This window comes from Physeter macrocephalus, chromosome 11, assembly GCF_002837175.3.
Source record: "Physeter macrocephalus isolate SW-GA chromosome 11, ASM283717v5, whole genome shotgun sequence".
NCBI lineage: Eukaryota > Metazoa > Chordata > Mammalia > Artiodactyla > Physeteridae > Physeter > Physeter macrocephalus.
This window is the reverse complement of record NC_041224.1, coordinates 31,522,716-31,549,901: the sequence shown is the minus strand read 5'-3', so window position 1 is coordinate 31,549,901 and position 27,186 is coordinate 31,522,716. Positions and strand designations below refer to the sequence as shown.

The window sequence follows — 27,186 nt, the reverse complement described above, 5'->3', positions numbered from 1 at the left end:
CTGCATCGGCAGGCGGATTCTCAACCACTGCGCCACCAGGGAAGCCCAACACACACTTCTTGATATGATGCAATAAAAAGTACACAACATCGTCAATGTGATATTCTTGCCCAAAGTGTTTAACCTGAATCTAAATATGAGGAAACAGACAAATCCAGAATGTGGGGCATTCCACAAGATACCTGGCCTGGATTCTTCATACATAAGACACACAGACACACACACACGTGCAATCACAATGTTGACGATTGATTTAGATAAAGGGTATACCTGTGTTCATCACACCGTTATTTCTACGTTTCTAGAAAATTTTTGATAAAAAGTTGGGGTCAAAAAAGAGTGCACAGAGGGTTATTTGGGCAACTCCCTTGTTTTACAACGGAGATAGTGGAGTTACCATCACGGCAGAGCACTGAGAAGCCAGCCATCTCTTCAATAACAAAGTTTGGATGTTTGAAAATAAGCCTAGGAGAGAAGGACTAGCCGGCTGGAATGAACTACAGATTATTGTTTGGGACGATCTCATTTTCACCTCTGAGCTGCCGCAGGGAGACTCCACAGAGCAGTGATGTTCTCGTTAGCAGCTCAAGCTCAACCCAGGCTTCTCTGCCTTCTGTACGGTACAACGTTAGCGATAGTTTCTGCAAACCCTGGGACCTGAGCGGGTACCTGCTGCTCACCAAGATGACTGTTCAGACCTCCTTTTCCCACAGGGGAACTGGAGCAACCCCGAGAGCCATCCACCTGGTACCCAGAGTGTGAGATTGAGGGTAGGGATGTTATTGTCCCCGTGACACAGAATGGGTGGGAAAGTAAGTCTCACATGAGCCGAAAGAGAAGCAGATTTTTAAATGTTCAAAAATGCAGTGGGAGGGGGAGAAAGGGCAGAATATAAAATAACATCTATGGGGCTTCCCTGGTGGCGCAGTGGTTGAGAGTCCGCCTGCCGATGCAGGGCACGCGGGTTCGTGCCCCGGTCCGGGAGGATCCCACATGCCGCGGAGCGGCTGGGCCCGTGAGCCATGGCCGCTGGGCCTGCGCGTCCGGAGCCTGTGCTCCGCAACGGGAGAGGCCACAACGGTGAGAGGCCCGCGTACTGCAAAAAAATAAAAAAATTAAAAAATTAAAATAACATCTATGCTATGGCTACAAATACATGTACCCACGTTTACTCACGTTACCAGTCCAATTTCTCATGCCCTGGTCTGATAACATGGAACCTACTGTCCACACTGCCCCCAAGGCCCAACGAGCTATTTCTGGGGTGTCTTACTGAACAGTACTTTTAATTTCATCCACTTCCAGCCCCCCACCACGGTAACATGGTGTCCTTCCCAAAGCTACAGACCCTAATGGGAGCAAAGTGACACTATTCCCCTCGGCTTTCCCTGGGGTAAAGTCAAGCTGTGTTCCACAAAGGATTAAAAAGCTGATCATTTCTAATCTTCTTGCGAGGCTCTCTTCTCATTCAATCACCTGATGCCTCAAACATGTCTACAAAAATATTCCTGTAATAAAGCCATTTGTGGAAGTTCCCTGGTGGTCCCTCAAGCAGCCCCGCAAGGTCTAATTAATTAATTAATTAATTAAAATAAAGCCATTTGTTAGTGCTTCCCCTAGCTCCTCTTCTCCCCTGAGGCTCTTATTAAAAGGAAGAGTTTGATTCATTCGGTCTGGGATGAGATCTGAAATTCTTCATATCTAACAAGCTCCCAGGGATGCTGAGCCTGGGGGTCCATGGACCACACTTTGAGCAGCAGGCTCCTGTAGTACTTAGCACTAACTATAATACTTAGTACTAAGTACTTAGCACTTATGTTCCTTGTCCTTAGTAGGTTTCCAATAAACCTGATTTGGAGGGATGATTGTATTTATTGAATGTTTCTACAATAGTAGAATAAAGGGGGAAAGCTTTATCAAGACAGCTGCCTTTCATCCTACTCATGATCTTCCTTTTACTTGGAGTAAGGAATCTGGGGCATTGTTGGGTGGAGGCAGAACTGGCAAAGTGGTGTTTATTTTTTGACTTGTAGAACAAAACAAGAGAGAGCATCAACAGTGGAGGGCCCTGCCCATTTGGCCAGTGATCTGGCATCATGGGATGCACCTGCTTATAGCAGCTTCTCTCCCTAACCTCCTGACAATTACTGGCCAAAATCGCAGATTTATCCATTGTTTTTTCTCCCCCTACTTTCCCTGTCTTGTACACATATATATATACACACAAGCGTACTCCTTGAAATTTGAATTACTCCTTCAGCTTCTATAATGGAAATTAATTGTATGACTTCACACTCTCGAAAGCTGACTATAGAGGTACCACTCCCTGCTAACCCAGCCTCGAGCTGTGGAGACCCACACATACATTCTTCACCCTTCCTTGATTATTAGAGATAAAATGGAATCTCAATGCAGTCTGACTCCCTACAACTTGTCTTTCTGAATAAATCTCTAATAATTTCTCATTTTAATTTCATTACAATAATATGATCTTCAATTATGGGCTCCATGTCTGAAACAATCCCTCACTCTCAAGGCCAAGTCCTGTTCCCTCCTCATGGTCAGAAATGCAGCCTCATCCAGCTTTGCAAAAGAGGATGACCCTCAAGAATGTTAGTGTCGGGGGCCTGAGCTATGAGGGTAACCTGTGTGTGACCTGAGCTAAGTGATTGAACTAGAGCATGACCTCTCTTTTAGGCCAAACACTCTATGATTCTAGAAAAGTTCATGGAAACAAAGGCATTTAAAATACCTAAAGAATATCTGTTCAGGTATATGTAATTGATTGCAATTGTGTGTGTGTGTGTGTATATATATATATATATATATATATATATATATATGCGCAGCTACTGAATAAGGAGAATCAGCTTTCCTTGTTGAGTCTCTACTAAACTTCAGATGTTGTGTTAGTTGTATCTTTCCTGGCATAAATCTCAGCCTCAAGCTGCTTACAGACAAACAGAGACCGGCAGGAATGGACCTATATATATATATATATATATATATATATATATATGCGCAGCTACTGAATAAGGAGAATCAGCTTTCCTTGTTGAGTCTCTACTAAACTTCAGATGTTGTGTTAGTTGTATCTTTCCTGGCATAAATCTCAGCCTCAAGCTGCTTACAGACAAACAGAGACCGGCAGGAATGGACCACAGCCAGCTTCAAAGCCTAGGCTTGACAAGGGAAACGGATTAAAATTCACAGCAGATAGGAACATACTGGCTTTATTTCTGATTGATTGATTGGTGAATTGATTGAGTGCAGTACCTGATTAACCTGCAGGCATGTAGACAGAGGTTCCAAAACACATTTAGGGTTGGGGGTGGCAGAGGAGAGTTTATTGCCCTTGGAAGAATGTGGGCTGCTTGGCCACCATGACTACTGACTCGGCCCCTGTGCAGAACCACGGGTGAGCTCGCCATCCTGGCCCCCCTGCCTGGGAGCACGCCCAGTCTGCTGCTTTGTGGAGAGGTCACCTTGTCACTAGAGAAAACATATCCCCTAAGTGGATCTGTTGGTATTGATCACCTTGTCCACACGTCAGGTAATCAGAGCGCTGTGATTGGGCCCACGTTTGGGAAGGCGACAATGGGACAGCCCTGCAAGGCTACCCAAGAAGGCAACGTCCGTCCCCCCTTCCCTGGAGGGAGACAGAGAGCTCTGATGCTCTGTTTCACGTGGCCCTGAGGAGGCAGCTGCCTCTTACCAGCGGCCCCCAGGAGCTTCGCTCTAGGAATCAATCAGCCGCCAAAAGTCCATCAGAGAGGATCATAAGATGTCTGTGATTTGCCAGGGCACCTGGACATGGAGACAGGCTGGAACTTTACCCACCTGTTTCCACTGCTGCTGGTTGCAAGGTGGATGCAAAGTCCAATGAAACCGATTTCTGATAGGTCCATGGGAGAGAGCATTGGAGAACCCATATCAGAAAGGACTGAATGTAAATACAGTGTAATGGGTGTGCTATTATTGTAGAAGTACTAATATTAGTAATTAAATCAGTCCTGCCTGTTGGGAAAAATGTGAGTCAAGGCAAGGGTCTCCCCTACCCAACAGACCAGAATAATTTCAGCAGGTTAAAGGGGGCCCTGTTCATTTGTTGCGGGATATAGTGAAACAGTGCTTAGAGGAAAGATTGTAGCTTTAAATGTTTGTATTATAAAATAATAGAGGGAAAGATGAAATGACGAATTAATCAATCTAGAAGAATACAGAAAAGGAAAAACAGGAATAAAACAAAGGAAAAAAAACAGTGCAAATAGAAAGCACACTGTAAAATAGCAGAAAATAATCCAAATACATCAGTAATCATTATTAGTACAAATGTGTCACATCAGTGATCACTATTAGTACAAATGTGTCAAATGGCTTGTTAACACAGAGATTGCTAGATTGGATTTTTAAAATTTCAGTATATGCCATCTACAAAAGAATTTTGACACAGGAAAAAAACTGGAAAAAATGCACCAAGCAAATGTTAACCAACAGAAAACTGGAATAGCAATTTTGATATCAGACAAAGCAGACTCTAAGGCAACCCTTATTTGGCATGAAAGTGTTTATAGTAAAATGATAAAAGGGGCCATCTGTATGTACCCAACACTCCAAATATATAAAGCAAAAATGGACAGACTTACAAAAAGAAATCGACAAACCCACAAATACAATGGGAGATTAACACACACCCTCCGAAAACTGAGGAGTCAAGTAAACTAAAAATCAGTAAAAGGGAAATAAGGGGAGAATTGAAAAATAAGGATGAATAATACTCTGCATCCACGTAAAACTTTATCAAGTTCTTACAAATACTATCTTGACACTGACCTTAGAAAAATAGGAAGATGCACTAATCTACATTTTATGAAACAGGAGCAGAGAATGTAAGTGACCGTCCCAATCCAGTCACCAAGCTAGAAACTGAGGCAGAAGTGAAAAGCCTTTCTCCTGACACCAAGGTAAAGCCTCTCTCCTATAAATCAAGCGTCCTTCCAATTCCCTAATTCCTTTTTCTTATTTTTTTCTTTTACTGCCTAGCTCAGATGTTAAGAAAATAATTATGTCACTATGTGTAAGTGCTTTGAGCACTTTGGTGAAATGAGCTTTATAAGTAAGAGCCATTTCTATCTATATATGAAGCTGATCAGATTTTCTCCCCACCTGGGCCCTCCACATACCCTCTACCGAGTATTTACATCCCTCATTCATAGAGATGAATTCATGGAAGATACCTATACCAAGCAGGGCCCTGTGGGGCTCCTAGGCACAAAAGCCTTTCTGTGTCCTCATTTCTTGATAACAGGAAATAGGCTTCATTCAGCCTCCCTGACCTTCCCTGAGTTCCAACGGGCAGGTTCAAACAGATGCTAATCTGGGAAGAGAGGGGACCGGGAGACAGGGGAAGAGCATTCAAGAGAAACAATAGTGCAGCCTTGGGGCAGGGTCCGGGTTCCCCCTCAAGGGATACACGTAACAATACCTTTGAGCTGTTTTGCAGACACTGAAGCCCCCACCAGGTGGGAGAAGTTAACTGTGTGCTTCCCACAAGCACTAGACCCCAGACCGGTTGGAACCAGAAGGTCGATGATGCTGACTCTCGCTTACCTCACCACGAACCAATCAGAAGAATGTCCACAAGCTGACCACGCCCTCTTTGAACCATTACTATAAAACTCCTCACTACCCCCTCCAGGTTGGGACACACAGTTTTGAGGGCATCAGCCCGCTGTGGCCCCCTTTGCCTGGCAAAACAATAAAGCTATTCTTTTCTACTTCACGCAAAACTCTGCTCTGAGAATTAATTCGGTGTCAGGGTACAGAGGCTGGATTCGGCTTCAATACCAATGGCTCACCAAGGCCAGAGAAATGGGCCAGCATAGCAGCATGCTTCATGTGCATTTCAGACAAGGGTGGGAAGGGAAATCATCATTTATATGAACCGAAACGCTGGCGATTTTTGCTCACTAATCGTCCTCTTTCTTTCCAAAACTGTCTCCAATCCTCCCTCAGATGCAGCCAGAAGCACTTTTCAAGCTATAAAGCAAACAGACTGCTTCTTGAAGTTTTCTTCTCTAAGAAAAGTACCTTTAGGACCCTTCCCCACTGCCCAGGTCTGTGAGCATCCTGTCTGGAGCCTGCCTGCTCACACCCTCAGAGCTTCTGGGAGCCATCAGCCAATCCCAAAGGTGACCTGGGATGAGCCAGTGGGAATGCAGGAGCCCATCTCTGTCTGGACACGGGCCGGCAGGCTCAGCAGACAGCCACCAGCCCCTGACACAAAGATGGTTTGGTGCCATGGAGCTCCAGCCTCAAGTGGGGAGGTTTTCTAGGAAGTTGAGAGGAGTCAGGGCAGATCACAAAAAGAGAAGCCAAAGTCCATTGTCTCTCCTTCTAAACCCCATACCCTAGGGCAGTGGTTCTCATGGCGTGGGAGAGGGGCAGGGAGAAATTTTGCCGCCAGGGGACATATCTGGAGACATTTCTGGTCATCACAGCTGGGCAGGGGAGGGCTGATACTTCATCAAGTAGCTAGAGGGAAGCTGCGAAACATCAGGACAGCCCCTCCACATCACCTGGCCCCAAACGTCAGGGGGGCCAAGGCTGAGGATCCCCGCTCTAGGGGAGCAATGTTTGGTATCCTCACAAGACTGCCCTCCTGGCATGTCAGAGCTCAGAAAGGTAGAAGAGGGAGTGAAACTCAGATTTCCATCTCTCTACCCCTCAACCTACACAAATTCCATTACTGCCTCAGGATCTGAAATGGAAAAAACAAACAAACAAAAACAACCTTCTCCCAAAGACCAGAATATACGAACGAATGAATTTAAATCTCCTAGTTTCATGCTGCCACTAATATCAGGAGGAGGCCGGCCAGAGAGACAGGCAGCTCCAAAAGAAGGAGAGGGAGTGAGGTCCAATCCCCACGTAGCCACAATGAAGGCTGAAGCTGCCAGGGCTTGGGGTCCTTCTGGATAAGGGCTTTCCGTGTGCTTCACACAGACACCTGTGAGCATTGAAGAGTTTTGAGAATTACAGAAGTCCACTCACCTCTTCATCATCATAGAGGAATTTCAAGATCTGAAAGTGCCCATCCAGGATGGGAGCTGTGGTCTGGCCTGGAGACCTGGAGAGAACGTGGTCGTGCACGGCCCTTCCTGATGGTTAAGCCTGAGGTTCAAGGTGGATGTGAAAAGAGATGAGAGACCTGGATTCTCAGTCACCAAGAGCCTGTGTAATCCCCACAAGTCACTTCTCTCACCGTCTCAGCTGTGAAATAAGGGGGTCACCTGCCTAAATCCCCTTACACCTACACCATTGCATTTAGAGTAAAATTCAACTCAGAGTACCTCCCAGTGTGAGCCCAGCCTCTGCCGCATGCAGTCCCCCTACCTCCTGTCCACTGCCTCCTGCAGGTCCCTCTCTGCTCTGCTCCGGTACATTACCTGTCTCGAGTCTCCAGGACGGGGATGCTCCCTTCCGTGCTATGGCATTTGCCACACAGAAATCAGCCTGCTTTTACATATCTTTCTAAACTGCCAATGCCTCATAAGAACGGGGGTCTTAATTCACTTTGAATTCCTGAGGGTCCTGGCAAGACCTGGCACACAGCAGGTGCTCTAAAGATATTGGATGAATAGATAAATAAAAATGGGTAAAGTTCCAGTGATTTCCCACCAAAAGCTCTAGGTGGGTGTCTACCCGCTCTGCGTGCCCTTTGATGAACGCAGACATCTAGAGCCTTGTAAGTAGCCAGGGAGAGCACTGCAAGTCAGAACCCACAAGAATCACAGGACAGCAGAGGACCTTTCTTCTCTACTTTCAAGCAGGTCTTGGTGCCAGGTTTCCCAAAGGAGGGGTAGAGAGACAAGGATGCGGGAAAGCTGAAGTTAATAAGAACTAAGGTGAGTAATAAAACTCGTCAAAGAAGCTGCTTCTCAGTTCAACAGAGTGTTTTTCCTTTTTCTCAGTGAATCAAGTTGCTAGGGCAGGAAGGGCACAGGGGGGAGTGATGGGAGGGCTGGGAGGGAAGGTGGATAGGAGGGGTCGAGGATGCCGGCAGCCTGTCATCTCCATGACACCGACAGCTGCTTTGGTTGTATTTTAAACGGAATTGCATCCCAGGGTAGACACTGCGTCTGGATTTACGATCCACCCCGTGATCTGTCACTTTTATACACACACACACACGAGGGAGTGGGGTGGTTTCCATAGAGAGGAAATATCACGGCCCACTTACGAACCATACGAGAAAAAGAGCCAGCGACTCCGGCGTAGACAGAAGTTCGGGGGGATGGTCCTGGGGCAGACCTCCCGGTCCTGAAGCTGCCGCACATCTCACTGCGCTTTTCCCCTCCGGAAGGAAGTCCACTCACGGGTAAGGTTTTGGTTGGGGGCTTCTTTATGAAGGATAAATTGATTTGCCCTAAATTAGGCAGGAGGTGCTGGGGACTGGACGGGGTAAGAGATGAGAGTTGCAAACGCCCCTGGGGGCACCGTGCTGAACGCCAAGGTCTGTGTTTTAAATAAGAAGTTGGCTCTAAAGGGACCATGGGGAAGTTTCTCGGGGGGGCAAAATGACCCTTCCTTCATTGGTAGAGAGACCTGCTTTGCAAAAGGTAATAGACTGGGGCAGAATGGGTTCTTACAAATGTATTTTTCTGAACAGAGTCTAGCTGTGAATATGAAAACCGTGTTTACAAACGGGGTGGATGGGGGAAGGTGTGGGGTAGAAACTCCAGGGTACAATGCCCCGCTGCCTGCCCGAGCCAGAGGATGCTTGCATTTATTGGTTACCAAGGGCATCTCCTTTCGTTCTCTTGATGCACTTGTGAGGCAGGTAATGTCTCCTTTTTAGGATGTGACAACTGAGAGGTTAAGTGGTTGATGGAAGGCATTTGAGGGTAGGGGAGCTTCCCAGCCCACGTCCTCTGCCCTCAAAGCCTAGAGCCCTTTTCCCCTGGCTATACTGGGGACACTGGAGGGAGGGGACAGATGTCTGTAATGATTAGGTGCCACCTGTGAAGGGGGGGACCATAAAGATGGATGTCTGCTGTCTCCATCTGATGTCCAAGTCTTCTGAGAAATCCTGTCTGCAATGTTCTCCTCTAACAGAGCAATCCAGCAAACACACACCCATACATACACGCACACACACACGGATGCACACCCCTCTTCTGAGAATGAATGAAGTAAGAACATGAATGCGAATGCTGCCAATGACAAGTGTTATCTGTAACATGTCAACTTTCTCCTGGCCGCTCTTCCCTCTTGGGGGGAAGGGTCTTTCATGAGTGAACCCTCTGCTCACTTGAGGGTGCATTGCTTGGAAGTCTGTGTGTGTATATGTGACACATAAGCGCTTCCACGAGTCCACAGCTCATTACTATAATACCTTTTGAAATGCTTTAATGCCCCCTAGGTTCAGCAGTTACGTTTTATAAAGTGTTCTCTAATTCAACATCTTATCAGTGTTTGCAGACGAGCTGGGTAACATGAGGACTACCTCCGCCTTCCTCGCTGCTAGAAAACGGGGCTGGCACTGGGCAACGCCACAGAGTTGTGCGTTTGCCTTCTCGCTTCACTTTTTTCCTTCGAGCACTCTCTCCCTTGCAGGTGCTCTGAATTTCAGGCCAGCCCAGGTTCCTCAGTGCCTCTCATCCTAGGGCGTGACGTGGCTGTCACAGCTCTCAGAAGTAAGTGTGTATCTTCAGAGAAGCACTGCTTATAATAACCCCAAAGAATAGCTCAGTTTCAGGTATCCAAATGAGAAAAATAAAGATGTAGAACTTTACCTCTTAAATCTAACTAGGTGGGGGCCACTTGTTTTCAGAGCAGGTAGGAGGGAAATCTTAAACTTTTGTGTTGTTGCACTAGGGTGGTGGCAGAAGAATCCAAAGAACATAAGAGGAGAAACTTGCTTAGGAATCAGACTTTAGTGAGGAGAAAAGGACATTTCTGCTCTTTTATGCTGCAAATGCTAAACAAAACTAAACAAGGAGATAGACAGAGAGAGAGGGAAGGGCCTGGAACTCAATCCCCTGATCTCACAGATGGAAATACTGGCACCCAGAGCATTTAATTGCTGAGCAAGTTAGTGGGAGGCCAGGGCTGAGTCTGGTCCATGAAAGGATCGGGGTACAAAGGGATAGAGTGACAGAGAAGACAACTTCCCCACCCGTGTTAACCCTTTCTTTGTCAATTGGTTTTTGGTTTTTTAAATCTTTTCAGCCTCGACAAGCCCTTTGAAAGTTCTTCCAGGCTTTAAGTTGCCTCCAAGGTGTGAGGCAGCTAATTCTAAGCTAAGCCACAATTCATGCTACTTTTATGCAAAACAACTAAGGAGCTCCTTGGTAAATGATAAAGCAGGAAGTCTGGTTATTGACACAATATTGACAGGAAAAAAAAAGTCCACTTTTCCACAGTCAACACACACCCTGTAATGTTCTCAGGGAATTGGACACACGATTCTAGGGAGCTCAGAGATGGATTGGAACACCGAGAAAGTGGTTCTCAAAGTGTGGTCCATGAACCCACAGTATCAGCATCGTCTAGGGATGTGTTAGAAATGCAGACTCTCAGGCCTCACCCCAAACCTACTGATTCAGAAATGCTTGGGATGGGGCCCAGCAGCTGGTGTTTGAACAATCCATTCACATGATTCTAAATACTCTGAAGCTTGAGAACTGCTGACTTAGAATGAGTTCAAGGCAAGGAGAGCCTGTCTGGGTTAGGATGGAGCAAATGGTGTATAGACAAAAAGGAAAAGCCAGAAACACAACACAACAAAGATACTGGTCTGCAGGATCCAATTACCTGGCATATTTGTATATCTATATTTATATTATATTGATATAATTTATATTCATATTATATTATTTATATAATTTATAGTATATTTATAGATATATAGATATAGACAGATCACTTCTGAGATGGTTGTGTGTGTACTGAATCTTATCCTAATAGGACCTGGAGATGATTTACATATAAACAGTTATGAACCAACCGTCTTCATTAAGTATTTGGTTAGACCAGGAGCTTTTCCATTTTAATTTAATCTTTCACTTAACCTTTATGAGGTAGTTATTATTATCCCCAATTATCAGATGAGGAAATTGACGTTCTCAGAGGTTAACCAATCTACCCACCGCCCTCAGGCAAATAAGGACCAAGTTGGAAGTTGAGCCTACGCCTGACTAATTGCAGAGTGTGTGTTGCTTTCCCTGCGTGCTACGCAGCTAGTTCATACATTTGGATTATTTAAAGCGAGGATCAGTCATCATCAGGCTTGTGAAAATGCAGATGGCTGGCCCCAGAGTTTTTGATTGACTAGCTCTGGAGCAAGACCTGAGAATTCTTCGCATTTCTAACAAATTTCCATATGATGCTGCTGGTTCAGAGACCACACTTGGACGACCAGTGAAGTTGCACATGAACAAAGCCCTACTGGATTTGATCCAGGCCCTCCTGAGCCCTGAGCCCCTCTCACACCCTCTTCGCACATTGCTCTTTTCTGCCACAGGGAGAGATGCTGATACCAGCCCACTTCCTGCTGCTACCGTTGCTGCTCCTAGGGGCCCCCAGGACAGGCCTCTCCCAAAAGTTGTACAAAGCCGAGTCCATCTTCAGCTGCCTCAACACAGCCCTGTCTGAGGCCAGGAAGAGCCAGCTGGAGGATGCGCCCCTGCTGAGCAAGAGAAGCTTCCCCTCCCTGCCCAGCCAAGACTCACTCTCAGGAGAAGACCAGGAGAAGGAGGAGGAGGAAGACAAGGAGAACAGCACCTTCCCTGGCTCTGGGGGCGGCGGTGGGGCTAGAAGCACCCGGCACAAATACCTGTCCCAGGCGCAGCTCCGGCGGAGGCTGTACCAGGGCAAGGCCAAGAGTGACCGGCGCACCAAGTTCACTCTGTCCCTCGATGTCCCCACTAACATCATGAACATCCTCTTCAACATTGCCAAGGCCAAGAACCTACGAGCCAAGGCAGCTGCCAACGCCCACCTGATGGCCCAGATTGGACGGAAGAAGTAGAAGCAGAGGACAGCAGGAGGGCGGCCCATCTGGGACAAGGACAGAGGTCAGGGTGGAGGGGAGGGCTGGTTCGTACTGGAGGAATCTGCCCTGTTTTCCAGGCTGCTTCACTGCTCAACCCCTCTGCTCCTTCCTGCCTCTGGCCCAGCTCCCTGCTCCTCTGTACTTGCACACACCAATGCGGTACAGTCCCCGCTTCACAGATACCAGGCCATTGATGTCTCCACCTACATTCTGCATGTCCTCTCTCTTCCCCACGATGAGAGGCAAAGGTTATGCACTCCTGCCCTCCAGGCTGTTCCCTCATGACCCAATGCCCGAGAAGAGGGCGTGCAGAGCCCCTCTCCCCTCCACACACCCACCTTCCCCAGACAAGGCCAGAAGATGAGGGCACTCAGCATTCCCTTCCCTCCCCTCTCACCCCCATTAAAACCGATGGCTTCTTGAACCCCTGGCTGGTTTCAATTCCTCTTCCTTCAGCCGGCTGCTTTCAGGCCTCCGGGCTTGGAAAGGGGACGGCTAGTGAGGGAGGTTACATGTGAATCCATTTCTAACTCTCCCAGGACAGGAATATGGTTCCTGGAGATTTTAGGAGGGCTGAAGAAGAGATTGGGAAAGGCCAAGATGGCAGGACTGTGCCGGCTGTCGTTCGATCAAGAGCCATCTACATGGCCTGGTCCCACCCAGGGACACAGTCTGGGATCTGCTACTGAGTGGGCCCCTGGGTTTAATGGGAGACATCCCCAGCTCCTCCATGCTTGCTAGGGATTGGTCCACCGATCTTTAATAGGTGCTTCTTGAACCCATGGTCACTGTCCAGCCCAGTGCTGGACCCAGTGGGGGATATTGATGTGGGAGGCAAGGCCTCTGCTCTCCATGACTCAACAGTCTAAGTGAACAGACAAAAGCAAAATTTGAAAAGAAGCAGATACCTCCAGGGAGTATATAAGTGATGAACGGCAACGTGATAGCAATTAGTGTGAAAAAAAACATAAGGAATTCAGAGCAAGATGAGAAGGTTTAATATGAGTAAAAGTTCACTAGAAATGGACATCGGCAAGAACTCTGATGGCCTCTGGCAGCAAAGCCTTCTGCATGGTGACAAGTCATGAATACATAAAAGGAACTTCCACATGGTAAAATAAACCACATACACACACACCAGCAACTAACCCCACCACCACCAGACAAAAAGTCAAGAGACAAATGAATGACAGATTTGAAAAATGTTTGCCACTCATGTAAAACACAAATGGCTTACTGATCAAATATATAAAGAGCTACTAAAAACTGAAAAGAACAATCCCCCCCCAAAAATAAGCAAGGACATGAATAGATCATACACACACACACACACACACACACACACACACACACACACACAAATACAAATGATCCTTAAATGTATGAAAAGATGCTAAACTTCATTGCTAAGAAAACAAATTAAACCTGCACTCATATAGAATTTGTCACCCATCAATCAAATAGGCAAATGTCTCTGTTTGACAATTGGCCCACACGGTGATTGATGAGGTGAAAAACCACCCTCCTCCACTGCTGGCTGGTGGGAATATAAACTCTGAGAGGCAGTTTGGAAATACTTATTAAAATCACAAGTTCACTTTACCTTTAACTCAACAATCCTGCTTCTGGTGGACATTATTGGCAAAAGCGAAACTGTGCGTTTTTTGAAATGTTAAGCTAAACTTGAAATGAAAAATACCCCATCTCTTAACAGAACCAATGATCAAAAAACCGAAATGCAACCGTTGTTTCCATCCTGGGAAACAAACCTCATGATAGAGCAGAAAGAATCCTGCCCGAGACTCAGAATACCTACGTTGAGTCTGGGTTCCTCTTCTTATGTGTCTCTTAGCAAATCCTTTAACTTGCCTCAGTGCTGATGTGCCAGGAAATCTCTTTATGAATGTGACCTCATGGAGTTCTCATGAGTATCTTTTAAGGTAACTATTATTTTTTTCCATTTTGAAGATTTCTTTAAATTTGCATTTAATATTTATTTTTGCTTTAATACTGCATATTCTGTTCACGCCAAAGGTGCAAAGGACAGGAAGCAGGAGATTAGCTTGGCTAAGGAAAAAAGCAAGCAGGTGTGACATTTCCATGAACAACAGAAAACTAGGAGAACTTAAAAGTTGCAGCTGGTACCCCCAAGCACGCCCAAGTTCACAGCTGTCTCCTCAGGACCTTCGGCTAGGTGAGCAAAGCCTTGATAACAGCAGCCTCTAGCGGACTTTGATAAGTGGCTTTAAAAAGTTTTCCTTTGGGGCTTCCCTGGTGGCGCAGTGGTTGCGCGTCCGCCTGCCGATGCAGGGGAACCCGGATCGCGCCCCGATCTGGGAGGATCCCACACGCCGCGGAGCGGCTGGGCCCGTGAGCCATGGCCGCTGGGCCTGCGCGTCCGGAGCCTGTGCTCCGCAACGGGAGAAAAGTTTTGCTTTGTTTTGAATCACGGTACCTGCATCACAAAAGCTCCAATCAAAAGGGTCATTAAAAAAAAGAAGGCACAAATCATTGCAAATGCCAGATTTTCTCTTGCTCTTTTTGCAAATACACCATCACGTATAAGCTAAAATGTATCTAAGGTGGTGAGGTTTACTGGCAGGGGAAGGGGAATGGCATATGTAACAGAATCCTAGAGGATTCAGCTTTGCACCTGAAGCAAGAGATTGGAGCCCAGAGAAGTGAGGGAACTGTCCAAGGTCTTCCGGCTGGTAAATTACAGTCAGATCTCTCTGGCCACAAAGCCTCTGCTCCTCCCTCCATGCAGAGGGGGCCCTTCACGTGTACAAAGGGCATAAAAACATGAGCCATGTTGTTGCCTTACAGGACTAGCACGAGCCCCAGTGAACCACAAACATGGAAGCAGCTAGGAAAGCCCCACACAGATACTAGGACTTATTATGTCTTCAGCAGGTGGATCTGGTGTTTAGAATGCCCTCAGAGCCTTACAGGTGATTTAAATGTGACCAGAAGCATCTGCTTAATAAACTAAGGAGACTTTGCCAAAGCTGGACCCACCAAGAACGGTGGGAAAGCACAGGTTTCCTGCCAGAGGCTCCTGCTGAGCCCAGCACTCTGCTGTCCGAGCTCCAATCCCCAGAATGGACCCCGTCACAGTCACATCAACATGTGGGAAGGGAGAAGGCCACATCCAGAGATCACCACCGCTGCCATCTGCCACCCTTGAGTTCACCTTATAAAACCAAGATTCACTCTCGATTTCACTTTGTAAAATCATTTGCGGGGGTGGGGGAGAGGGGGAGAGCTGTGTTGAGCTCCCTTGAAAAAACGGGTTTAAGCTCTCTTTTTAAAATGAAGTGAGGCTCAGACGCCAAGTGAACCTTCTCCAAGGAGACAAGTGCATGGATGACAGGATCTCCAAATGTTCTACCCAACAAGAAACCCCGCAAACAAATACCAACAGCCGACAGCGGTGCCTGCTTCATGGCAGTGGAATAATTTTGGAAGCTGTAACCAAATAATCAGGGAAAGCCAAGTGATACCCAGAATTCAATCAGATATTTTATGTAATTCCAAGAAATGGGAGGTACATGAGCTCAAAAGTATGTAGTATTAAACTAAAAGACATTGATTATATATTAAGAGCCAGAGAAAGACAAAACCTAATCAAATGGTGTAGCTAGCTACCTTAGTAAGAACCACAGATGGAATCGGACTTGAAAACCAACCTTAGTTAGGTTAGTTAGTTAGACTCAAATCTAAGCGTGCGCTATGGGACACTTCGTTCTTTTTTAAATGTATTTTTATTGAGGTGTAAGCAACATACACCGTCATATTAGTTTCAGGCATAGGACACAATGATCCCACCTCATCCTTTAATTAATGAAGTTTCTGTTATGGACTGTTGCCTAGGGTTCAGCATGTCCATGAGAGCTGCAAAGATCCTGTCACAGCCTGGTCAGCATCACTCAGAAGCCTCGGCAAGCTGGGAAGGCAAAAAACAAAAAAGTTATCTTGGGAAGATAACCCCAAGCCTATGGGATGACATGGTGTTTTCTTAAGGGACAAGCATCTTTAGCCCCAGGAGATAGTCCTGTCTCCTTCCTCTCTAAACCATCATCCCCCAGCTTGAACCTCATGTCTTAGGATCGAATCAGCCTAACCACCCTGTTGGCACTGTTCTTTACCAGCACCTGGGTCAGCGTGCCTCAGTTCCTGATCATTTTAGCTCACCAGCCTCTCTGACACCACTCCTGCCGTGACGATGGGTGATTTTGACATGCATAAGATGACCTGCCCCACATCCCGGGTCTCAGGTCTACTCCCTGACCCCGTCCAACACCATCTCTCGGCCACTTGATCCCATGGCCACATCCCAGACTTCATCCTCACAGATCATAAACTGTCAGACCGGCCCCTCCTGTCTCTCCAGCTCGCTTTCTCTAGGACACCAACTCCAACGATCTTTCAGCCCCACTGAGACCAGTAATCCGTTGATCCTGCTACCTTTTCACTGTCCCTCACCCTCTGCTCATAACATCTCTTCACTCTTTACCAGTTTAAACGCAGTGGTCAATCATCATTGTTTTTTGTAGACACCTGTCATTCTCTTGTTCCACTTCTGCTTTGCCTAATTCATTAAACCCTGAGAAATTCAAACACTCCACCATACCGCCCCTGCACCTTGAAGCTGAACACAGCTTAACACACACACACACACACACAAACACACACACACACAGACTGATCTCACTTTAAAATCCTGACAAGACGCCTCAAATGGGCTCTTAAAGCTGTTCATCAATTAGGCCACATCTCTCTACACCATTCACGTGCCTACTGTCCTAGACTCTCCCTCCTCTTCCTTCCTCAAACCTCTCATAGATCCTCCCTATCCAGTCTCGGCTGGTGACCTTGCTTCCTACTCCACCAAGGAAATTGGATGCTTCAGAAGAAAAATTTCACAATCCCACCCCACATCTACCTACCTGGACTCATGCACTCTCCCTCGTTTCAACGCTAGAAAGCCACACGCCCACCCGCTCCTGGTGGAGGGCCACACTGTGCTCTGCACCAGCTTCCCATGCCCTCTCGCCTGCTTACGACATTGAGCCAACAACTGGCCCTTCTTCCTCCCACAACGTCAATGTCACCCCACCCGCTGCCTGGTTCACATCGGCACAGAAACCTAGACGACAGCCTACAAGCCCTTGACCCCTTCCAGGCGGTGGCCATCCCTTTGCTCTCTTTGACAGCGCTCCCTTGGACGTGCCCTCTACTTGCCTCTCATTCTCGAAGTCAGACGTCCATCCCTATCCTTCCACTGAAACTGCTCACGAAGGTCAGCCAGAACCCCTACGTTGCTGAATCCAGTGGTCAAGCCTCCGCCCTCACGCCTCTTGATCTGTAAGCATCACTCGACCCGGTGAACCACCACCTGCCCCCCGCACACACTTTATTTCTAGCTTGGCTTTCAGGACATCATACTCTGTTTCCCTTGTTCCTCAATAGCCCCTCCTTCTGAGTCTCCTTTGCAGGTTCCGTTTGCCAGGTATGTTCTTCCTCCAGGCATCTGCATTCTCCCGTGTCACTTCCTCCAACTCCTTGTCAAATGCCTCTTTCTCACTGAGGCCTTTAGTAACCACCCTATTTCAAATTGCAACCTCCTTTCCCCTTACCAGGCTCTATTATTTCCTTTGTGCACTATTGTACCCGGCACCTTTAACATGCAATATAACTTACTTATTTATCTTGTTTATTATCTTTCACCCCACCTTCACTACCATATAAACCATGAGGGCAGGGATTGGGGTGCGGGGGCCGAGGCGGGAGGGCTTAATGTTTATCCCGGGTGGCCTGAATAATGAGGAACACATGACAGGCACTCAGTAAATAACTGGTGAATGAGTTAATTAAATAAGGATGATTAAAGTTCTTGTGACAAGGAATCTGTGCATAATTAGCGTTTAAAGTGCAGTATGTATAATATTTAAGAGTATTTGGCCTAAAAGAATCATAGTCAGCCTTATAATTCCAATTTTAAATATGTAAATTGAGTAAATAATTTACACCTGTGATCTTAAATAAAAATCCTACTAGTTTATAGACAATCTGGAACATATAAGAATACTAATCACCATATTTATAGTTTACTTTATTTGATTTTAAAAGAATTAGATTTTTTTTAACTTTTTATTTTATACTGGAGTATAGTTGATTAACAATGTTGTGATAGTTTCAGGTGTACAGCAAAGTGATTCAGTTATACATATACATGTATATATTCTTTTTTAAATTAACTTTTTATTTTATACTGGAGTATAGTTGATTAACAATGTTGTGATAGTTTCAGGTGTACAGCAAAGTGATTCAGTTATACATATACATGTATCTATTCTTTTTCAAATCCTAAAAGAATTAGAGTACTTGGGAAAGTTTGGCAGACAATTAAAATTCTTAAAATAAAATAAATTTATAAATACAACCTGAAATATTTGAGTATTTATCTAAGATTGCAAAGGGCACAAAAAATTCAAACATATTCCCTTTAAAAGTGATTATTTAACTTTGCTAAACTTAGAAATAATAAGATTTACAAGCTGAACTTAAAAATTTAAGAAATTTTTAGGATTTTAATCTTAATTTTAGTAGTTTATTAATTTTTAAAAACAAAAGGAAACTTCTAAATGGTCTTTTCTGAGTTTTCTAAATGTCTTCTCACACATGTGCGCACGCCCCCACCCCCCCACACATTCAAATGCCCTCTAGAACACTAAAAAAAAAAAAAAAAAAAAACCCAGCAATTATTTAAGCATTTCACCAGCGCCCTCCAGTGTCTAAAGAGAGGAATAACACATGTACATAAAAGAATATTTTTTCTTAGTAAAAGCCTACTAAACGTTCAGACTACTATGTAGGATATTCACATGAAAAAATATATTTCATCAATGAGAATTTACTACAGTATTTTCAACATAGTGATAAACCTCATAGTGTATCTCCACTCTCCCTATATTCCCAAGAGGCCACAGGCAACAGGTGACGTCTGATCTGGGTTTGAAGTCGGAATTACACCCCACGGTCACAGAAGGAAAGAAGAGAGAAAGTAGTGAGAAGGAGCAGAGGCAAAGGAGAGAGGGAAAAAAGAAAAAAAAACGTGCTGGGGGTGGGGGGGGCTTCCCTGGTGGCGCAGTGGTTGAGAATCTGCCTGCCAATGCAGGGGACACGGGTTCGAGCCCTGGTCTGGGAGGATCCCACGTGCCGCGGAGCAACGAGGCCCGTGAGCCACAGCTACTGAGCCTGCGCGTCTGGAGCCTGTGTTCCGCAACGGGAGAGGCCGCGATAGTGAGAGGCCCGTGCACCGCGATGAAGAGTGGCCCCGGCTCGCCACAACTAGAGAAAGCCCTCGTACAAAAATGAAGACCCAACACAGCCAAAAATACATAAATAAAAAATAAAAATAGGGCTTCTCTGGTGGCGCAGTGGTTGCGCGTCCGCCTGCCGATGCAGGGGACACGGGTTCGTGCCCCGGTATGGGAGGATCCCACATGCCGCGGAGCGGCTGGGCCCGTGAGCCATGGATCTCAGGAACGAGCACAAAGTCCTTCTCCGCAGTGACCATCAGGGCCGGAATCAGGATCTGGGGAGGGATAACGGGAAGGAGAAGCAGCCTCCACGCTCAGGCCCTCCCTCACCCGGGCAAGGAGAAGTTATTTTCACACCGCGGGGCCTCCTCCACTATTAACTCCCCCGCAGAAGACCCCTCACAGCACCACTGTGGTCCGGCTTTGTTTTCACCACGTGCTTTGCGTGAAGGAGGCACCAGTATTACTAAAGATCTGAAATGATGGTCTGCGAGATTAGCAAATGTGTATCTTGCTCTCTGCCCCTGGTTCCCGGCACAGAGCCCCTGAAACCCTTGTAAATTCCTAACTGATAAGAGCACTTGGAACATCTTTTGTTCTAATGAGGTGACTCTGGCTGGGCTCCTGGATGGGGGGTGGTCACCAGGAAGACAAAGCCATGATTAGACACTTGGGATTTTCAGCTAGCTCCTTCTCTCCCACGTCTGGAAGGGGAAAGGGATGAGGGGCTGGAAATGGAGTTAATAATTGATCGCATCTACGTGAGGAAGTCTCCATAAACATCCACACAGTCCCAGTAGCAAGGAGTTCAGAGAGCTTCTAGGTTGGTGAAATCCACACCAAAAGGATAACACACCTCATTTCCGCAGGGACAGAGGTTCCTGTGCTTGGGACCCTCCCAGACCTCACCCTGTGGATTCCTTCGTCTGGCGGTTCATCTGTGTCCTTTATCAAATCCTTTAATAAACTAGTAAACGTAAGTAAGTGTTTCCCAGAGTTCTGTGAGCCACTCTAGAAAATTAATAGACCCAAGGAGGAGGTCCTGGGAGCCTCCAATTTATAGCCAATCAGTTGGAAGCACAGGTAACAGCCTGGACTTGGGGTTGGCATCTGAAGTGGGGAGCAGTCTTGTGGGACTGAGCCCTTAACCTGTGGGCTCTGACACCGTCTCCAGGTAGATGGTGCCAGAACTGAGTTAAATTGCAGGCCACCCAGCTGGTGTTGCAGAGAACTGCTTGCTGGCGTGTGGAAAAACCTCCACACATTTGGTGCTAAGAAGTGTCAGAATGAAAGTGATTTGTGTGAAAGTAAAGGAGACACACAGGAGGAAAAAACTGGCTTTTTCTCATACGGATGGATTCAGCCACGTACTGACCACACAGGTTCTGTGTGCGTGTGTATAAGTAAGAACACGCGTGTGGTCCACTCTCTGTGACTGATATTCCTGACACCAAACAGATGGCGCTGGGAAGGAGGAAAGATGCCCTTAGATGGAGATCAATATTCCTTTTCTATGACTTGAACGGACGCTTCACAAGGGCAGCCAGAGTGTGACTGGGCCAGCCACGCTGGGGCCAGTGTGACATTACAGGCAGCAAAGGGACTTCACTTTTTGTCTTCTGACACCTGGGGCACCGCAAGGTCGAGAGAACCTCCTTTTACTCTGTGTTCTCACGCTACCACGACAATTTCCAAACTGCGTTCACTGTCCCTGGGTAAGGAATGCGCACCGTTTTTTACCTGCAACGCAGAACTGTGCGCTTCTCACTGCGGCCCGTTCACCAAGGGGTGAAGACCCAGGGGTGGTTTTGTGGCTGAAAGGAATCCTGAGGCTGCTGTAGGGGAGGGATGGACACTCTAGAATGTTCCAGGTGAGGGCTTCCCTGGTGGCGCAGTGGTTGCGCGTCCGCCTGCCGATGCAGGGGACACGGGATCGTGCCCCGGTATGGGAGGATCCCACATGCCGCGGAGCGGCTGGGCCCGTGAGCCATGGCCGCTGAGCCTGCGCGTCCGGAGCCTGTGCTCCGCAACGGGAGAGGCCACAGCAGAGGAAGGCCCGCATACCACAAAAAAATAATAATAATAAAAAAATAAAAATAAATAAAGGAATTCCCTTTAAAAAAAAAAGTGCTGGGAAGGGGTGAGCCGTCTAGCTTGAACGGAATGCCTGCGAACACGGTGAAGAGTGTCTAAACAATACTTCCACCAAACTTCAGTCATTGGCCTCCGTGGGGACAGCAGTGTGAGTTGAAAATAAGCAAAGTGGTACATTGTTGGAATGAAGCTCTTAAAGGCCACATCTCATGCAGTGATTTTGGTTCGTAAAAGCATCTACCAGGAAAGTGTTAAAGATGGAGCGGCAGTTCTCGGGTCCCGGGGGCACATGCAAGAAGAAGGCGGTAGCATTGCACTTTGATAAACCTCACAACAAGAACCACAACGTTAGGCTTCCAGCCAAGGCTTTAGAGCCTGTTACCTTTAGTTGTCCAGCTGGACCAAAAGCACTGACCACGTGGAGACCAAGAGAGCATAACTGGAGGGCCCAGGCTGAAAGGTCAGCCCTGTAGATGAATGAGGCACCTGAAACCTACCTACAATCAGCTCGAGAGCAACACCTAAGTCCAAGCGAGCACCTTTGCAGTGTCTTATCTTACTTCCAACTAGTAGACTAAACATCATGGATCTTTCAAATCTAGCTTGTCATTTTAATGCATTTATAGCTGTTTTGTCCATTTTAAATTATCACCTGTTTGATCATGAGTCAGTTTAATACCCAAAGTTAATTCCATGAAGTGGTTTTTGAACTTAAATCCTCAGATGACCCTCCCTCCAATTCCCAGGGCTTCTCATTTAGCAAGTCCATAATGAAGCTCAAGAATCTGCAATTTTTCTCAACGTCTTAAATGGCTCCCATGCAGGGTTCTGCTGGCCATGCTTCCAGAACACGTCCTCAATGACAGAGGAGCTGAAAGAAATCACTTTCACCTTCTGACCTGCAGGACACACAGATTCAAACTTCTGAAAAACCCAAGAATATTCTTGTTGTTTGTTTATTTGTTTGTCTGTATAAAAAGCAAACTGAGACCTTAAGGCCTTGGAAGAAGGAAAAGACTCACATTGAAAATATTCATTATTTAATCAATGTGTAAGATATATATATATATGGGGAAATAACATTAATAATCATTACATGCTATTTTCCACCTCAGGAACAGGAAAGGGAAAGCATTCACTTTAGGGTTTCACAGTCACTTGGTTGAAAAAGCAAAGAATAAAGCCAGGTTTCCATTCTGACAACAACAAAAAAATATGAGCCCCAGAAATTCAAAGGACTCCAAATCTTAGAAGGTTCACAGGGAGCAGTGCTGAGTGACACTAACAGACAAGGAAATGTGAGCTCGTTGTCAATACTGACCCATTTGATCGGAACTCGGGGTCTCGCGTGACTTAATTTCCTTTTTCTGATCATCAAGGGAACTCTAGGCTTTAAGTGTAAAGCGTGACACTTCAGTTTAGCATTCATTGTCACCAGTCAGACCTGCATCAGAAACTTCGCCCCACTTCCTCGTAATCCTTCTCCAAGACTGCCAAGTCTTCCCTGGCTTCTACAAACTCGCCTTCCTCCATGCCTTCCCTAACGTACCAGTGCAGAAACGCCTTCTTGGCGTACATGAGGTCGAACTTGTGTCCCGGGCGGGCCCAGGCCTCCACGACCGCCGTGCTGTTGCTCAGCATACAGACAGCCCGCTGGACCTCGGCCAGGTCCCCTCCCGGCACTGCCCGGGGGGGATGACCATTGACGCCCACCTTGAATCCAGTTGGACACCAGTCTACAAACTGGACAAGGTTCCTTGTCTTCATGGCTGCAATTGCTATGTTCACGTCCCTGGGGGCCACGTCCCCCCTGTAGAGCAGGCAGCAGGCCACGTACTTCCCCAGGTGAGAGTCACACTTGACCAGCTGGTTGGAGGACTCGAAGCAAGCAGCCGTGATGTCTGACACAGAGGGCTCCTTGTGGTGGGCGTTGTCTGCAGAGATGATGGGAGCGAAGCTGGTCACAGGGAAGTGTATTCTAGGGTAAGGTACGAGGTTGGTCTGGAATTCAATCAGGTCCACGTTCAGGGCCCCCTCAAACCGGAGGGAAGTGGTGATGGAAGATGCTGCCTGACTCAGCAGCCTGTTGATGCTGGCATAAGAGGGGTGTTCAACGTCAAGTTTGCGATGGCATATGTCATAGATGGCCTCGTTGTCCACCAGGAAGGTACAGTCCGCATGCTCTATGGTGAGATGGGTGGTGAGGATGCTGTTGTAAGGCTCCACTATAGCCGTGGAGATCCGGGGGGCTGGGTAGACAGAGAACTCCAGTTTAGCCTTCGTGCTGTAGTCTATGGAGAGCTGCTCCATTAAGAGAGACGTAAATCCTGATCCAGTGCCTCCTCCAAAGCTTCGGAAAATCAAAAATCCCTGAAGACCACTGCACTGTTCCGCCTGGGGAAAGTAAACGGGATGTAAGAATTCAGCCAAATAAACCCAGAAGCAGTGGTAACCGTGGGACACAGCTAGTACCCCAAAACAAATAGAAACTTTCCTAAAGAACTGGTTTACCATCTTTAACTCATCACAAACAGATTTACTTTGAAACATACTTGAGTAGTTACTTCTGGAGTGGGGGAAGTGCTTAGAGTTTTACTATAAGCAAAGCATAAATATTCAACTGTCTTTTGCTACCCTTGATGAATTTATCTGTATGTGATCTAAAGTAAGATCTTTATCAATAACAAAGAAAATGACAAGCAAAATATTGAAGTAATATAATCCCCCCCCCCCCAGTAGATGAAGTACCTTTCATTTTCATACCCAATCTTCTACTGTGCTGGTGTAAAAGGTACTGTATTCCCTAATGATTATGCCAAACACCAAAATTTTTTCTAGACAAAGGATTCTCCAGACACAGGTCCTTAGGGAAGAATTAACTATCAGTAAAGAGTAAAAGAAAATGACAAGCAAAATATTGAAGTAATATAATCCCCCCCCCCCCAGTAGATGAAGTACCTTTCATTTTCATACCCAATCTACTGTGCTGGTGTAAAAGGTACTGTATTCCCTAATGATTATGCCAAACACCAAAATTTTTTCTAGACAAAGGATTCTCCAGACACAGGTCCTTAGGGAAGAATTAACTATCAGTAAAGAGTAACTGATCTCCAGGTAGGATGTGCCTCCTGTTAACTTTACAGATCTTAGTAACTATTGGAAAATGACAAGTTTTAAGAGTTCTTTGGAAGTCTCTGATAAAAAGATATGCCATGAGTCAGCAGAAGCAAGAGTAGATGGGGGCTAGTCATTAAAAAGAAGGAAATCCTGCTGTTTGTGACAACGTGGATGGACCTTGTGGGCAATTAAGCAAAGTGAAATAAGTCAGACAGAGAAAGAAAAGTACTGCATCATCTCACTTATATGTGGAATCGAAAAAAGCCAAACTCATAGAAACAGAAAGTAGAAGAGTAGTTGTGAGGAACTGGGGTCGGGGGGAGATGCTGCTCAAAGCGTATAAACTTCCAGTTATAAGACGATTAAGTTATTGGGATCTAATGTGCAGCATGGTGACTGTAGTTAACAGCACTGTGTTGTAAACTTGAAAGCTGCTAAGAGAACAGATCTTAAATGTTGTCGCCTCCACACACACAAAAAGGTAATTATGTGAGGGATGGATGTATTAACTAACCTGATTGTGGTGATCATTTGGCAATATATTCCTGTGTCAAATCACCATGATGTACACCTTAACTTTACACAGTGTTATAGGTCAATTATACCTCAATAAAACGGGGGGAAATAAAATAAAATATTTCCTCATAAATATAAAAAGAAAAACAAAATAGTCGATGGGGGCTGTACAGTAAGTGCAAAGGCTTCTTTCCCCTGCCTAGTAAGGAAGGTAGTCGGTGCCCACATCAGGACCAGCCCAGCTTTAAGCATGCGCAGGAGGCTCCCAGGGGAGAGGTTGGGTGGGGATGGAGGCGTAGGTAGAAAGTGATGCTTGGGCGGGTCCCTCAGGATCACAGGCACACAGGCACTGCCTGTGGAAGGAGAGAGGAGACACTTGCCAGCTTTCGGAGCCTCTCCAGCACCAGATCGAGGATCTCCGGCCCCACAGAGTAGCGACCACGGGCGTAGTTATTTGAAGCATCCTCCTTTCCGCTGACGAGCTGCTCCGGGCGGAAGAGTGAGCGGTACCTGCCTGCACGGATCTCGTCTGCCAAGAGGAAAGGAGGTCAGTGCAGTCCACTCCATCCCACCCCTAACTCTTGCACAGCCCTGTACCCTGACCTGCTTTCTCTCTGCTAATGTCCTATAAAGAAATGTATTTAAACTGCCCAACTGGCCTTTCTTAATCGAGGAAAAGGGATAATTATCCCCATATAAATTGAAAGCATGTTTTTCCATCATACACCCTTTACTAGTTTCTCAGGGCTACTGTAACAAAGTACAACAAACTTGGTGGCTTAAAACAAGGGAGATTTATTGCCTCATAGTTCAGGAGGCCGTAAGTTCAATGTCCAGATTTCGGCAGGGTTGGTTCCTTCTGGAGGCTCTGGTGGAGAAACTGCCGCATGCCTCTCTCCCAGCTTCTGGTGACTGCATACAGTTCTTGGAGTTCTTGGCCAGCAGCTACATCACATCATCTCTGCCCCCGTCACAATGCCCCCTTTTCCTGTCCGTGTGTTCTCTCTTCTCATAAGGTGTACTGAGGGGACCACCACCTTCTAAGAGCAGGGTACTGCTCTTAGAAAATGAGTGCTTCTCCTCTTAGGCAGGAGCTTCTAGGTATCTGATGCCAAGGCCATTGGGGTACATCTGCATAAATACATGACATGAAGCCATTATCATTATTATTTATAATTGTTATATGGGCCACGCATCATGCTTATATCCAACTAGATCATTGGACATAGGGCCTCCCTAATCCAGTATGACCTCATCTTAACTTGCCAAGGCCATTGGGGTACATCTGCATAAATACATGTCATGAAGCCAATTTTATCATTATTATTTATAATTGTTATATGGGCCATATATCATCCATATATCCAACTAGATCATTGGACATAGGGCCTCCCTAATCCAGTATGACCTCATCTTAACTATGTACATCTGCAAAGACCCCAGTTCCAAATAAACTCATATTCTGGGGTTCCAGGTGGGTGCAGAGTTTTGGGGGGACAACATTCAACCCACCACACATGCGTGGTACTTTTGCATTTTAAGATAAAGAGCCAGCTGTGTGCTGAAAAAGCACACCAATCTAAATGATTAGTTATATGCTTCAAAAGAGGCTTTCACAAGAAAAACGGAGCTGGAGGAATCAGGTTCCCGGACTTCAGGCTATACTACAAAGCTACAGTAATCAAGACAGTATGGTACTGGCACAAAAACAGAAATATAGATCAGTGGAACAGGATAGAAAGCCCAGAGATAAACCCATGCACATTTGGTCACCTTATTTTTGATAAAGGAGGCAAGACTATACAATGGAGAAAAGACAGCCTCTTCAATAAGTGGTGCTGGGAAAACTGGACAGCAACATGTAAAAGAATGAAATTAGAACACTCCCTAACACCATACACAAAAATAAACTCAAAATGGATTAAAGACCTAAATGTAAGGCCAGATCCTATAAAACTCTTAGAGGAAAACATAGCAAGAACACTCTACGACATAAATCACAGCAAGATCCTTTTTGACCCACCTCCTAGAGAAATGGAAATAAAAACAAAAATAAACAAATGGGACCTAATGAAA

The 27,186-nt window shown here is 46.2% G+C and overlaps 2 protein-coding genes across 2 annotated transcripts in view; one reads left to right on the top strand and one right to left on the bottom strand.

The window, feature by feature from the left end:
- Positions 1 to 11,533: 11,533 nt before the first annotated feature.
- Positions 11,534 to 12,034, top strand: UCN3 (urocortin 3). The gene has a single exon (XM_007103148.1). The coding sequence runs from the start codon at positions 11,534 to 11,536 to the stop codon at positions 12,032 to 12,034; it is 501 nt and encodes a 166-aa protein (XP_007103210.1).
- Positions 12,035 to 22,926: 10,892 nt separating this feature from the next.
- Positions 22,927 to 27,186, bottom strand: part of TUBAL3 (tubulin alpha like 3) — a 12,639-nt gene continuing 8,379 nt past the window's right edge. The window contains exons 3-4 of the mRNA XM_007103152.2: positions 25,491 to 25,639; positions 22,927 to 23,871 (exon numbers count right to left, since the gene is read on the bottom strand). Of these exons, the coding sequence (XP_007103214.2) occupies positions 22,927 to 23,871; positions 25,491 to 25,639 (1,094 nt within the window). The remainder of the gene's footprint in view (positions 23,872 to 25,490; positions 25,640 to 27,186) is intronic.